The following is a 16,108-nucleotide window of genomic DNA, read 5'->3' as shown; positions in this document are numbered from 1 at the left end:
AACACTGCCTGGGGCGCTTACAATGGTCAGTCAGCTTTTATTCGTCTGGTTTAAAGGTTAGATCATCTTTACCAAAAAACTGCCTCTGTATCTGGTGCCTGTAAATAAAAACAAACTATGCAGCTCTGACTAAGGTTGAAAAATGCCTTTGCTATATTGGTATTTACATACCTCATGCAGCCTGACTGGAAAACTCCCAGGACGTTGCTAAGAGAAGCCCGGGTGTTCACCTTCACCATCACGGAATGTTGAACTCAGAGCTACTATATCAGGGGAGGGAAAGTACATATGAGGAGTTTTGAATTAGAGAAAGAGCTCACTATCCAGCTGTTGAATTCTTGAGGTAACCGTATGCAACACCTGTGGCTCCTGGGTGGGGAATATGCCTGAAGTGTTCTCTGGAACTGGGCTTTAATTTTTTATTTGTGAGGCTGGTTTTACCTGAGTGGTCCGATAAGGTCCACCTGTAATGCCCCGTACACACGATCGGAATTTCCGATGGAAAACGTTTTTTTCATCAGAGTTTTTTCATCGAAAATTCCGATGAATTCCATCAGAGTTTAGATATAGAACATGTTCTATTTTTATTCCGTCGGAATTCCAATGTGATTTGGCCTGGCAAAAGCCTGATCGCGTGTACGCGGCATTCGTTTTCCAGGCGGACCCGATCAGACCAGCCATTGTTCTCTATAGTGTGGTGGATGTCAGTGGACATGTGTCCACTGACACCCGTAGGCATCCGATCTGACCCTGTCTGCCAAAAACAGATGGATGGGATTCCCCATCTGTCCGGCCAGATCGGACGACAGTTGGATGGAAACGGACATAGGGTTGCTACCTGTCTGGGATTCACCCGGACAGTTCGGGTTTTGAATCGTGTTCGGGTTTAAGTCCCCCTGAAACCTGGACACAATATTCAGACAGGAATGTAGCTCAGAACGGTGCCTGATAGGAGGGTGGGCACTATGCATGCCACATTACTTGTCTCTTTGGAACACCCAAAGGTGTCCCAGGTCTTTTACAATCCTATAGAGCAGGGATATGCAATTAGCGGACCTCTAGCTGTTGCAAAACTACAAGTCCCATCATGCATTTGCCTCCGGGTGTCATGCTTGTGGCTGTCAGTCTTGCTATGCCTCATGGGACTTGTAGTTCTGCAACAGCTGGAGGTCGGCTAAATGCACATCCCTGCACAGAGTGTCCCGAACATCCTCTTCTGGGTCCCTCGGCGGCTCTCGCGGCTCGTCCCCACATTAGATAACCCCCTAGGAGAAGCGCTCTCCAGAGGGGGTTACCTTGTGGGCACGCTCCCGAGTCATTCATTCGGCGTCCATAGACGTTGAGTGCAAGACTCGGCCCTGCCCCCAGTGCCTGCGTCATTGGGGTTGATTGACAGCAGCGGGAGCCAATGGCTGCGCTGCTATCAATCTATCCAATCAAAGCTGTGATGCGCCGAGGAGATGAAGGGGCTCAGGTAAGTAAAACGAGGGGGGTGGTGAGCCGGTGACTGCCAGGTGTTTTTTCACCTTAATGCAGGGGTGCCCAACCTTTTGAAGAGCGAGGGTGACTTAAGCGACTTGGTAACTGGTCGCAGGCCACAATGAGCAGAGCGGGTGGATGGCAGCCCACTCTATTCTATAGTGCCCACTCTCAGCTTTTTTTAGGGGATCAGGTTGGGGGTAGTCATTTTTAAACGGACACAAGGCTAAGGCTGCTTTCACACTGATGCACGGTTGTTTACCCGCACTGCGAGTGCTGCACAGTTCGCCTGTGGCTTTCCTGCAGGTTAGCTGCACTCTGCCATAGACTTCTTTTACATCCTGTAGGTGTGGTGCACTTTCAGAAAGTTCACCAAACTCGCAGGTAATAGAAGTCTATGGCTCGTGCAGGTAAATTGCAGGTGCACTGCAGTAACCACTGCAGAACAGAACAGAACACTGTTACCTTTGGATGCATTAAGGTGAAAAAACACAAAGCTTTACAACCCCTTTAAAGCGGAGTTCCACCCAAAAATGGAACCCTCCCCTCCTCTGTTGTCACAATTGGCATGTTTCAGGGGGGAGGGGGTGCAGATACCTGTCTAAGACAGGTATTTGCACCCACTTCTGGGCATAGACTCCCGTGGGAGTCACGCCACTTCCCGGGCGGGCCGTGTGGCGCACGCGCATGCGCAGTAGGGAACTGGGCAGTGAAGCCGCAGCTCCTCACTTCCTGATTCCCTCACTGAGGATGGCGGCGGGGGCAGCCGAGTGATGAGCGATTGCTCGGCCTCAAGGGCCGACATCACGTGCACGCTGGACAGGTACAGTACACTTTTTAAAAGTCAGCAGCTGCAGAATTTGTAGCTGCTAGCTTTTAAAAAAATAAAAATAAATCGGGTGGACCTCAGCTTTAAGGCAGTGCTGGAAAATAATGGTGGCCACACAAAATATTTACATTTTGGGCCAAATTTGGACATTTTTACTTTTTTTGGCCACGGCTTAGACAATAATGGCAGTGTGATGAGTTATTTTGAGGGGACCACAAATTGACACTGTTATACAAGCTTTACATTCAGTACTTTACATTGTAGTAAAGTGTAATTTCTTCAGCGTTGTCACATGAAAAGATATAATAAAATATTTTACAAAAATGTGAGGGGTGTACTCACTTTCGTGAGATGCTGTACATTGAATCCGGCCCTTAAGTGGAAAAAGGTTGCTGACCCTCGTTTAGGATGTGGTACCTTTAGATCATATTGGTCTAGTAAAGACACAACTGAAAATATTGGAGCTTACCAGCCCTTATGTGTGATGGCTGTTTTCGTTTTCTTTTTTCAAGCTTATTTCCCTTTATTTTTACTTGTTGATCCTGTCTGAAATACACTTTCTGCCCTAGGGTCACAAAGATCACTCACCGTAGTGTATGTACAACTCCGTGTACACCGAGAACAAGCATTACAAATGCTACCAGTTCACAGGTTTTAATTTAGTGAGTAAAGTTCCACCCTATTACCAAAATGCCATATAAGCTTTTATCATATTAATGTCATTCTCTTGCAACTCTGCCATGAAAAACACTTCCTCTTGTGGGGTGACAATGCACTCTCCCTGTTTCCCAGTCGTACTCCTGCATTGTCACCTTGCCACACTGATACACATGATACCTGTGCACAGAATACACTAAATATCATCTAGTTAGGGTTTAGCTGTTCTAAAGTGGTTATAAACCCTTACATATACCCACTGAAATAACAAGCCTCAGGTGGCACACAGAGATACAACTAATCCTCCAACATAGCTATGCTGCACCTGTTTATCTGCTGCCCTCACTTCTACAGAGATTAAAGTCTATTTCTGAGCTCTAGAAAGCAGGGAATGGGGATCTGATCTCACACACTGCACACCATACAGTATAGAACTGAATGTAATCTGAGACCTGAGTGTAAGGAAAGGACACACCCCATTACACACATGCCTGTTTCCTACTGCGCATGCATGAGTTGGGCTGCAATTTCCAAATGGACCTACTGTTTTCTGGGACCTGTATGTGTGTCTCCCAGAAGGCAGCGGGGGGGGGGGGGGCTTGAAGTTTAGTAGATCACTGCACGTAGGGTGCCCATGTGTCCTGGATTGCCTGGGACTGTCCCGCAATTGACATGTCTGTCCCGGGTCCCGGGCACCTTAATTCCGGGACAATACATTGTCCCGGAATGAAATAGAGGACACAGCCACCCCCTACTAACTAATAACTGCCTGGCATCTTGCAACCAGTGACAATTTACTCTCAGACAGTGAGACCGGGAGAGAGGCCTGCGCCTAGTGCAGCACTGCTGTCCCCACCCACCTCGGCACCTCCTCCTTCTCTGGCACCCAGCGGCAAGCAGCAGGGACTGGTGTGATCTTCACTCTCCAGATAGTGATGCCACTCCTTTCCTTCTATGCACGTGGCTCATGCAGAGGGAGTGACAGCAGCACTGCATCTGGTGGAAGGCTATGGGTGGCAAGTGCCACTGCATCTGGTGGCAAGTGGCACATTCACCTGACAAATAACCTGCTGCAAAATTCCCCTTCAACCCCGAGACTACTTCCCCCCCCCCCCGCCCCCCTCATCTTTTTTTGGGGAAGGTGAGGGTGTGTCCCTGAATGGCATTTTGGAAATGTGGTCACCCTAACTGCACAACGATTCAACGATCTTACACTGAAGTGGGAGCGGATACCTAGTTTTGACAGGTAACCGCTACCCCATGAAAGGTGCCAAATGTGGCAGGGGAGGAAGCAAACAAGCGGAGCTTCCCCATTTTGGGTGGAACTCCGCTTTAAGACTAACTGAATTTATGTCAGATTTATTTGTAAAAAAAAAACAATAAGGATGTTCCTGGCAAGACAGATGTCCACTAGATGAAACATTTACGAAACTTTATGAAATACAAAAATCTAAATGTTGCAAATCCTAATCTGCTTGTGCTTTGTAATTACTAAAAAGTTATTTGTAACAGATCGAGATGTTGTGTGTCTGGTAGACAATATTACCGTTAAATAGCCTCTGTTGTCTTATCCTTGATGAAACAGAGTCTGTATAGACCATCTTAGAAGTTCAAATATTTAGCGATGAATATTTATCATGTCTATCATGCCAATCCCTGGAGGGGGGAGGGGGGGGGTGTTGTGTCCAGAAGGTGGTTGGGGGGCGATAAATGTCTGGGAGCTCTAACCAGTGTGTTCTTCCCCTGCTTTAAAGGTTCCAGTTGGGGCTGCAGCTCTTGGGAGGCAGCTAGAGGCCTCAGCAGGTGCAGGGGTGAGGGCAGGGAGAAGATTATTAAAGGGACTTCTTTTGCTAGGGAGCACTGTCCTAGAACCCTGTTTCATGGTATTCAGCAATTAATCCCAATGCCGCGTACACATGATCAAACATTCCGACATCAAAATTGTGGATTTTTTTTCCCACGGATGTTCGCTCAAACTTGTCTTGCATACACATGGTCACACAAATGTTGTCGGAAATTGCAAACGTTAAGAACGCGGTGACGTTCAACACCACAACAAGCCGAGAAAAATTAAGTTCAGTGATTCCGAGCATGCGTCGAATTGATTCCGAGCATGCATAGAATTTTTGTGCGTTGGATTGTGTACACACAGTCCGATTTTCCGACAACAACTTTTGTTGTCGGAAAATTTGAGAACCAGCTCTCAAAATTTTGTTGTCGGAATTTCCGACAGCAAATGTCCGATGGAGCATACACACGGTCGGATTTTGTGACAAGCTCACATCGAACATTTGTCGTCGGAAATTCTGACCACGTGTACGCGGCATTAGAATGCATCCACTAGACTGAGCTTGAACTGCCAGTGTGTATGGAACTGTGCTTGTGACCGGCAGCCTCTGTATTAGCAAGGGAGACCTGGTGTAATCTACAGCGACCCCTAAACTTGGACCACAGACCATGTCTGCTTTCTCTTCCAGGTACCATGGACAACAAGGTCCCGGGAGCCGTCGTGAATGGGGAATCCTTTCCAGCTCAGCCACTGATGGAGAAGGAGCCTCAGGAGATGACAGAGGACCACATGACAGAGAGAGGACAATGGAAGAACAAGATGGAGTTTGTCTTGTCTGTGGCTGGAGAGATTATTGGATTGGGGAATGTATGGAGGTTTCCGTACCTTTGCTACAAGAATGGAGGAGGTACGTCACTGCAACAAATACAGACTTCTTAAGAGCAATAAGGATATGTCGGGTTTGCTTAAGGGCCTTTGTTCACTTTCAATGGGTTTAGCATTTTCATTCGCTCATTTCAAGTCTATGGGAATGCAAAATCTCTTGAAACAAGTCAAGTGCATTTCAGAAAGAGGTGAACTGCAGGTCAAATGCACATGTCAATGATTTCTGGTTGATCTCAAAAGCATTTGTAACTAATGTCAGTGACACAAGCTCAAAGCCTGTATACACAAGTCCTTAAAGGAGATGTCCAGCCTGAGCTTTTTAGGCTGGGCTTCTCCTCTGGGTCACAGGAGTGCAATGCGTTTTGCACTCCTGTGACCCGTTTTAAGAGGAGAACGGTCTGAATTCCGCTCTCTGCTGACGTCACTGCAATCAGTCAAGGTAGCGCACCATTAAGGCCCCATGCACACGAGAAGCAATTACAAACACCTCTAAACTCATGTTTTCAAAGGCAAAAACCGGCGTTTAAAACGCCAGTTTTTGCCGCGAATTGCGCTGCGTTTTGCCGCGATTAGCGGCATTTTAACCGCATTTGCGGCTGTCAGTGCTTATCTGAAAGACAATGTAGACCCTCCCAAAGTTTAAAACGCAAAAAAAAAACGCTTCTGAACCCAAAATTATGCGTCTGAAAAAACGGCCCTAAACCCAACTGCTTTAAAACGCCAAAAAACGTGATTGTGTGCATGGACACATAGGATAACATTAAATGAGTTCAGGGGCAGTAGAAAAAAATGCCCAAATGCCTCTGAACTCGAGTTTAGCAGCGTCTCGTGTGCATGGGGCCCAAGACTTCCGAAGTCGGGATCCGCCAGCTGCCTTGACTGATTATCCAAACAAAAGAACTCGCTGCTCTGGGTGAGACAGGAAGCCTAATGATATCACAGGTGCCCGCATACGATCAACACTGAAGAAATGGCAGCACTCCAAGATCCATCAAAATTCATTCAATGAATTAAATTCAATGAATAAGCACATCTTTGTGTGAAACGCGTCTACCATTTGAACTGTTTGTAATACTTGGGATGTTCGTCTATTAAATAAGAATTTTGATGGATTTTGGAGTGCTGCCATTTCTTCAGTGCTGCCTTGACTGATGGCAGTCTCAGTGAGCCGCTAAGATGGCCGCTCCCTGCCCCTGCACAGCTCATCGCTCCAATGAGCGTGGAGGATCAGAGCAGGAGAGATGCTGACTGACAGGAGGGGAGAAAACCAAGCCATCAGCGGTGTTTAGTGGCTCTGTTCTCAGTGCAGAGACACCGGGGGACAGCTGCAGCATCAGTCTGATGCTGCATCCACCTAGGTAAGTATGCATAAGAATATTATGCTGTCTTTTATCCACCTAGGTGAAGCTTTAGACCCCTTTAACACAGGGGCAGTGCGGGCATTAGCAGGTAAGCGCCGCTAGTTTTAGCGGGACTTTACCACTGTTATACTTTTAACCCCTGCGAGTAAAGGGTTATTATTGCCTGTTTTGCGGTGCACTTTACAGGCACTTCGTGCTGCCCATTCATTTCAGTAGGCAGGGGCAGTGGAGAAGCGGTGTATACACTGCTCCCGCACGGCCTCAAAGATGCTGCTCGCAGGACTTTTTTTCCTGTCCTGCAAGCGCACCTCTCCAATGTGAAAGCACTCAGCACTGAGGTGGCTTGAGAGGCGCTTTACAGGTGCTATTTTTTAGCATTAATATGCTTGAAAGGCGCCCCAGTGTGAAAGGGGTCTTAGGTGCTGGTAACAGGAGCCAGCTGGAGCCACAAATGGCAGAGTGTAGGAGCAAGGGGTGAATTGCTTCACATGTCATATACCCTAATAAGAGCAAATAATAAAGTGGTGGCTGTGTCATATATACAGTGCTTTGAAAAAGTATTCATACCCCCACACAAAGTGGCACATAATTGTGAAGTGGAAGGAAAATGATAAATGGTTTTCCACATTTTTTACAAATAAATATCTAAAAAGTGTGGCATGCATTTGTATTCAGCCACCTTGACTCTAATACCCCTAACTAAAATCTAGTGGAACCAATTGCCTTCAGAAGTCACCTAAGTAGTAAATAAAGTCCACGTGTGAAATGTAATCTCAGTATGAATACAGCTGTTCTGTGAAGCCCTCAGAGATTTGATAATGAACAAACAGCATCATGAAGGCCAATAAACACGCCAGACAGGTCAGGGATAAAGTTGTGGAGAAGTTTAAAGCAGGGTTAGTTTGTAAAAAAAATATCTCAAGCTTTGAACATCCCACTGAGCACTGTTCAAACCATTATCAGAAAATGGAAAGAGTATGCCACAACTGCAAACCTACCAAGACATGGCTGTCCACCTAAACTGACAGGCCGGGAAAGGAGAGCATCAATCAGAGAAGCAGTCAAGAGGCCCAAGGTAACTCTGGTAAAATTAAACTTTTTGGCCTAAAAGCAAAACGCTATGTGTGGCAATAAACTAACACTGCACATCACCCTGAACACCATCATGTTGTGGGGATGATTTTGTTCAGCAGCGGCAGGGAAGCTGGTGAGAGTGATGGGAAGGTGAATAGAGACAAATACAGGGCAATCTTAGAAAAAAACCTGTGTTAGGCCCAGTCAAAGTCCAGACCTAAATACAATTGAGAATATGTGGCAAGACTTGAAAATTGCTGTTCATAGACACTTTCCATCCAATTTGACAGAACTTGAGCTATTTTGCAAAGAAGAATGGGCAAAAATTTCACATTCTAGATGTGCAAAGCTGGTAGAGACATACCCAAAAGGACTTGCAGCTGTAATTGAAATGAAAGGTGGTACTACAAAGTATTGACTCAAGGGGGGTTGAATACAAATGCACACGACAGTCTTCACATATTTATTTGTAAAAAGATTTTGAAAACTATCAGTTTCCTTTTACTTCACAAATATGTGCCACTTTGTGTCGGTCTATCACATAAAATCCCAATAAAATACATTTAAGTTTTTGGTTGTAACATGACAAAATGTGGAAATTTTCAAGGGGTGTGAATACTTTTTCAAGGCACTGTATATACACACACATATATAAAAAAAACAGCTGAATAAAAATGTATACCAGACACCACTCCTTATAATGGCCAAGATGAAGGAGGACCTCCAGAACTCCAGAATGAAATTGCTCAGAGGAACAAGACGATTATAAGATGGTATTTACATCAAGCTCCTCATTAAGGCCATTGGGGGACATAGTGTTGAGCCTAAATATCCAATAATTCTCTCTCACAATACCTTAAAACATTTGCCATCCAGCAGGGACCGTGTGATGAATTCAATCACAAACACTCTGAGTACGCTGGGATCCTTGTGATGTTGCATTCACAATGTCTGGATATACTGATTTTGGGGAGGCCTTTTTCGCCACATTCCTAAAATGCTCTCCAAATCTTGCTCAAAGTGGTCTGACAGTCCTACCCAAGTACTGCATACCAAAAGAGCAGTGCATGCAGTACACATCCAACAATGTGAATCCAACAATCATTTATGGATTCACAGGGCCACCCCCAACCTTCAATGGGGTAGGGGTGGCCCTGTGAATCCATAAATGATTGTTGCCTGTTATTGACAAATGCACAGGTCAGACAGTAGCTTTTCTTGCATTTGAACATCCCCTTGAGAGCTAGGAAAGTGGGAAGGTCACAGGCAAGTGTGGCAATGACAGGTGATAAATTGCTCTGGGCAATGAGGTTCTTGATGTTGCTGGACTTTTTAAAAAAGATTTTACCTTCTTAATAGACTTAAAATGAATGCTAAATTAGGTGCTAAAGGTCAGGACGGGAGGGGGAACATGGTCAAGACCATTGCCCGTTGTGGATCAAGAGCAATCGGGGGGCCTCATCATTAGGGATGAGCTTCGTATTCGAGTCGAACTCATGTTCGACTCGAACATCGTAGGTTCGATCATTCGTCGAATTACGAACGTTTTGGGCCGTTCGCGCCAAATTCGAGTTACTTTTTTACAGCCCATAAGTCACTGCGACTTTGGCAGTGCATTGCTGGCTGATGATTGGCCAAGCATGCACTATGACCCGCATGCTTGGCCAATCACAGCTTGCAAAAAACGGAGAGCCATAATTGGCCAAAGCCAGTGTCCAGTGCCCGTGTCCTCTGTAGTTTGCACCTAAAGCTACGTAGTGTGTGTACTGCCTTTGTCCTCTGTAGTTTGCCCCTAAAGCTACGTGGTGTGAACTGCCCGTGTCCTCTGCAGTTTGCACCTAAAGCTACATAGTGTGTGTACTGCTTTTGTCCTCTGCAGTTTGCACCTAAAGCTACTTGGTGTGTACTGCCGTGTCCTCTGCAGATTGCACCTAAAGCTACGTAGTGTGTACTGCCCGTGTCCTCTGCAGTGTTCACCTAAAGCTACGTGGTGTGTGTACTGTCTGTGTCTGTGCTATTTTTCTCAATGATTTTCATCCATATTGCAGGGACCAGACATTACATTTTTTTATTTTTTATTTAAGCATCAGTAAAGTCACTGCTCCAGAAAAAACAACCATTTTTAAAACTTTGTTTCCATTGATACATGTCCCCTGGGTTCTCAAAGACGTTTTACGACAATAACTTGTATATTAGGCTTTAAAATGAATTTTTAATTTGAACGTTCGAGTCCCGTAGATGTCAATGGGGTTCTAAATGTTCACACGAACGGTCGGGCCCTTCGAAGGTTCTGGTGCGAACCGAACTGGGGGGGGGGGGTGTTCGGCTCATCCCTACTCATCATCATAGAGAGCCAAAAATCTATGGAAGACTGAATTGATGGCATCTTCACTGTATCCCTTTTGTTGGAATCTTTGCTTCAAAGACAAGCTTGGTACTTGTAATCTTAAGGGTACAGTCCCTATGTAGCCTGCAGAACTGTCTGACTGTAATGTTGCATTTCCAGGCCAGATGATGGCAGCTTTTATTGTGTAGGTATAAATTGGCAGCCGTTGGTTTGAAATGAATCTTAGAGAAAAAATGGGCCAAATCATCATGAAGGAGGTCAACATCCAAGAATGTGAGTACATTTTGATCATCCATCACTGAAGAAAAGTGTATCCCGAAAGGGTTGGTGTTACAATATTTAATGAATTGAAATAGCTTGTCCTCTTCACTATGCTAGATCATGAGGATATCATAAATGTGGCGCCCATACATGACGATGTGTTCTGCATAAGGGTTGATGGGTTGACAAATCGAATGGACTGAATTAAGGCACATTACATTAATGCATGGGTTTACACACCGCATGGGGTGGTGCTCAAAAACAAACATCTGTAAGTGAACAAAAAAAGTGCACGTGAAACACACATAAAGAGTGCACTTAAAGGTGTGCCTTTTGTCCAGCCCCTGAGGCACAAGGCTCCTGACAAGGGCAAGGCTTGAACATGGTCCACCTAGCCAAAATGACTGGCGGACCCTTCTCCTCATGGTCAGCCAAAGGAGACCGAGTACTAGGATAGAGGCTCTTCCCCAAAAAGAGACTCCCGTGTTCAGGGGAGAAAGGAACCTAATCCTCCCCCTAGACTTCAGGGTAAGCCAGAGGACCCACATCCTCCATCCAAGCAAAAAAGACCCAAGCAAAAGAGCAGGATGAAACAACGTGAAAGAAAAAATAATTGGTGCCCATGCAAGGGCATAGGCTAGGTCCAAAGGCCTGGTAGATAAAAAAATCCCCCGGACTTAGACAAAAGTGTTGAAAAGCATAGCTCCTGTGACCCGGTGCTCTATTCTCACACCCATGTGATACTAAGTGCACCCATGGGGAAACCAGCACCCAGGGGGTACTGACACCGCGGATCCTCTGCCTTCCCAGCCCATGGCCAGATAAGGTAGACCAATTCAAATTAGTAGGCACTGGGCCCCTCCAATCATCCCCAGGGGAATTACTTCTGTACCCCACATCCCATTGGCGTCGCAGTTTCTGTTCCAGCCATTACTAGCCTTCAGAGCCCCCATCAAATCAATAGGGATACTATACAGCCAACCATTCCTATGAAAAAGGCCAGAATGACGGTTGATCACCCCTACTGGACACTGATAAGAAAATATACTACACTTGATTTGTTGTGGTGCTTTTCAGAATTCAACACCAGTGGCTGATTCACACTGATTCACATCAGTAAGTGCATGGTATGGTGTGCGTTGTGCACACACGCTACGATGCATTGTTACAACACAGAGTTTATTTTATCTTTATACACAAGAGCTCATTGTGATGTGCTGATGCACATTGCAGCCATGTTTGTATGTTGCCTTGCATTAAAATACAGATGTGCTGCATTTTTAATCAATTCACCCCAACACGTTGCTGATCAACATAGAATAAAGCAACTAATGGCACCTGCCTGTGAACAAACATTAAACCGTATTATACATCAGACAGGAGGCTCATATCTTATGCATTATCTTTCTTTAATAATGCCCATAGCAGAAATACAGTAAACATTTATTGTAACTTAAAAAATTCAAAGAACTACCCTTCCCAGCAGTCCCTGGGCCAGTGTAGCCCCTCCCAGACCGTAGCCTATATAAGGGACTGTCTGAGGTAACCTATTCCTCTTTCTTTCTGCTCATAGCCAGAACTCAGATAAGTACATTACTCTATGTTTATAATTTTTATGTAGGCTTGCTTGTTATTTGGTTATCAGCAGCCTTTTTAATTTGTGTAGATCCTAATGTCACATCGTCTTTCCACAGGGTGCTGGGGACCCCCCCCCCCTCCCACCCCGGCTTTTATTACAGCTACGGAGGTTTTTCCCTCCTCCGCTATTCCCTTCAACTTCCACCTGTATCTGTATATACCCTCTGATCCCCTCAGACCTTCATCTGTGTGTTGTTCTATCAACCTTCTGTCTTATGAAGCACAACTGATATTTCTAATATGATAAACGTTTAGTTTTTGCTGTATGCTTTTCCCACTTTGCTATCTGTGCCACCCGTTTTGTAGAGAACGCGGTTTCCTCTGATGTGTACATCTTACAGTCATTGGGCTTCTTTATTTGTTTATTTTACAATATACCGCTGCTTTGCTTCTTTTGTTTCCCCCCGGTGCGCTCTGCACACTGCTCGTTTTCTGACTGGAGGTAGGACGGCGCCATTTTAACATCTCGGCGCCTTTTTTCCTACCTCCCTTCTTCTCCTTCTCCTCAGAGCGTCTCATCTCTGAGGGGGGCGTGGCGGTGAGGATCTCCCTGCACCAATCGCGCTATTGTCGCAAATCGACGGCGCCATTGCTGCGGACCTGTCCTGGGGATCCCATCCTCCGTGTGCTAGGCCGTCTCTCCCCATCGCCGCCACGCCAGGGTGCGGGCGGCTGTATGGTTGGAACTCTGTGTAGATCTCACTGATCTATGCGAATCACGTTAGGCCGTAGTCTCGCGAGACTACGGCCCCGAGCCTCACGTCTAGCTCCCCTTGTGGTGGGGAATATCTCCCCTCATCTAACTTCTGTCACTCACACCTAGCTGGTGGGGAATTCCTCCCCTCCCCTGCTTCTGTCACTCCTTCACCTTCAGTCACATTAAACATCAGTTCTTGTTCTGGGAATTTATTCCCCTGTAGTCTATTCTACATATAATGAATATATTAATACATGTAAATAAATAATAAATTTTAATAATTATACGAATGAATAAATTATTGACTTAATAAATATAAATAAATCAATGAACATAAATGTCTATAAATAAATAATTTATACAATCTATATGATTGAATAAATAAATAAATATATAAATATATATAATAAACAAATTTTAAAATATAAACTATTAAACTATACTTTATATATAATTGAATAAATAAATACACATATATATATATATATATATATATATAAATAAATAAACAAATTATAACAATAATTGAATGAATTATAGAAATTACTATGCAAGTTATAGTACATAACTTCCGTATCTTCCTGTGCTGCACGGCCGTGCTGTCCGCAGACAGCTGACTCCTCTCCTGTGGCTGGCGACAGATCCTTTACTCCCTACTGGTGCCACTGAAGTGGTGGACGCAGCCCTGGAAGGCCCTACCTACCTCAGTGCTGCACTGGTTCCTGAGCTGGTCGGTAGGTCCGTCCAGACTACCAGGGCATCGGTTGTTCCAACCCACATGCACCCCTATGTCCGGATCTCCCGGCAAGGATATAACGCCCCTGAGTAGGGCATGGCGTCCCGTATGCGCCGTCACATTAATGTGGCCTCCGTCTCCCCGGCAGGGGAAGTAATTAACATGCCCCAGGCAGTACCCTCCCAGGACTGCCGACCCATTGACTCCCCGACAGGGGAAGTAAATAACATGCCCCAGGCAGTACCCTCCCAGGACTGCCGACCCTCTGACTCCCCGGCAGGGGAAGTACATAACATGCCCCAGGCAGTACCTTCCCAGGACTGCCGACCCACGGACTCCCCGGCAGGGGAAGTAAATAACATGCCCCAGGCAGTACCCTCCCGGGCCTGCCGACCCACTGCCTTCCCAGACTCCAATCGACCCCCGAGCCTCGGGGAGATGCACATGCAGAGGCAGCGATCCGCTAGACGGACTGAGCCAGACTCCTCGTGGACTCTTCCGCGGAGTACGAGGCGGCTAACACCTTTGAGTCTGAGGATGAAAATGATGATGATAATGATGATGATTAGGTGAGCAGTGGGCACATGGCGCTCCATGACGACGCCAACACTAGGTCCCAGGGTAAAACCTTATTGGACTCTTGTGGAGTACCATGTTTCGATCAGGAGGTGATTGGCCACCCACACTCCGGTGACTGGGCACCTCTACCTGAGGTGATCCAATAGATCGAATGCTGGACCCGGAGATCGATCGGTACGCTAACCGAACAAGTTGAGGGTGGAATACTCACCCTTCCATTACCAAATACGGTGGTGCTCACTCCAGAGGTGGATCCCATAATCATTCAGTATTCCAGGAAGGGAATAGAGAGGGCCTTTGGGACCTCACAGTACTGGGTCTTAGATCTCTGGACCTATCACCTAACCCTACGCCTTAGTGAGCAGGCTACCGCCTCTGTAAGCCGGTTGACCTAGCACAATGGGATCACGCTAATTGATGATATCTTTAAGACGGTAGGACAAATGGAGTTATATTACCAGGCGTATACCTGGTTCACCATCCCATTCGGTTTTTCAAACCTAAACACCGTCCTAATGGACAACAGGTTGCTAGACCTTGGACCAAACAGCCGATAGTAGAGATGGACCCGCTCTCTTTGAACTTCCTCAACAACATCTTCCCGATCAGGAAGAAGAAAGGCGGTTTTTCGTCCGGTGGGAGCTTGAGAAATCTCACCAACTTACTGCCCTGTGGAACAAGGGTGAGGTTGAACATCTACTTGAACGACCTACTTCTAATGGCTGGTTCCCCTCGCCTAGCGAGCGAACACACCTCCTGGATGGTCGGACCGCTTCGCGATCTGGGACTCCTCATAGATCACGAACACCTATTATCTCCCCATTTCAGGAGATAGAGTTTTTGGGGTTCTTGGTGGACACCAACCGAGCGATCCTTCGGCTACCCATACCCAATTAGCCGCCATCCGCAAAGACATCAGTATCATGCTGGGCAGCAGCGGGTGTCCTTACGCGGACTGACTCGCTTAGTCGGCCTGTTCCCGGTGTCAATCCAGGCCACTCTCCAGCCCCTCTTCACTGTCGAACCCTCCAGAGACTCGAGACTCTACATCTTCGCTAGGGGCTTCGCTATACAAACTAAGTGAAGCCATGGTGGACCTACGGTAGTGGTTACGTCATGCCGTCAAACGGAACGGCGAGACATTTTCAACTCCTCACCGGATTTCGTCATAGGGTCGGATACCAGCCGCCTCGGCTGGGGTGCTCGGTGCAGTCCCTCGTCCTCCGGTAGGACGTGGTCCGCAGAGAACCCTCGGCTGCACATCAACACGTACACCCCTGACGGCCTTTTTTGCCATCGGAAGTCTGTTGCCACGCACGTCCATCTGCTGTGTGCTATTGCGTTCGGACAACGTACCCGCAGTCCGGTACGTCGATCGCTTGGTGGGCCCCTGATCCAGAATCCTAGCGGATCTAGTAAGACTTCGGGCACTTCTGCCTGGAATGCAACATCGTCCCGATTGCGGGATATGCCACAGACTATCCCTATAGGGTGGCAGATTGGATTCTCGTTACCTGACCGATTCCAACGATTGGCGACCGCACCGGTCAGGGTCCCTGATCCTCGCTCACTTCGCGGATCCTTCTCTATGGACCTGTTCGTTCCCCGTATCAACCACCAGTTTCCACGCTCTTACAACCGGAGGCCGGATCCGGAGGCGCACCATGTGGACGCCCTCCACCAAACGTGGTCACAGGGGACACATTACGCGTTCCCCTGTTCCCGGTGACCCTCAGGGTCCTCCTTCACTTAGCGAGCCGGAGGGCATCAGTCGTG

General features: G+C 46.7%; 1 protein-coding gene across 2 annotated transcripts in view; it reads left to right on the top strand.

The window, feature by feature from the left end:
- Window positions 1–16,108, top strand: part of LOC120932694 (sodium- and chloride-dependent GABA transporter 2-like) — a 131,038-nt gene that overhangs the window by 52,561 nt on the left and 62,369 nt on the right. For both annotated transcript variants that reach the window (XM_040345258.1, XM_040345259.1), the window contains exon 2: window positions 5,443–5,661. In XM_040345258.1, coding sequence (XP_040201192.1) covers window positions 5,443–5,661 — 219 coding nt within the window. The remainder of the gene's footprint in view (window positions 1–5,442; window positions 5,662–16,108) is intronic.

Source organism: Rana temporaria, chromosome 3, assembly GCF_905171775.1.
Source record: "Rana temporaria chromosome 3, aRanTem1.1, whole genome shotgun sequence".
Classification (NCBI taxonomy): Eukaryota; Metazoa; Chordata; class Amphibia; order Anura; family Ranidae; genus Rana; species Rana temporaria.
The sequence above is the reverse complement of the archived record's forward strand: the minus strand, read 5'-3'. Positions and strand labels throughout refer to the sequence as shown.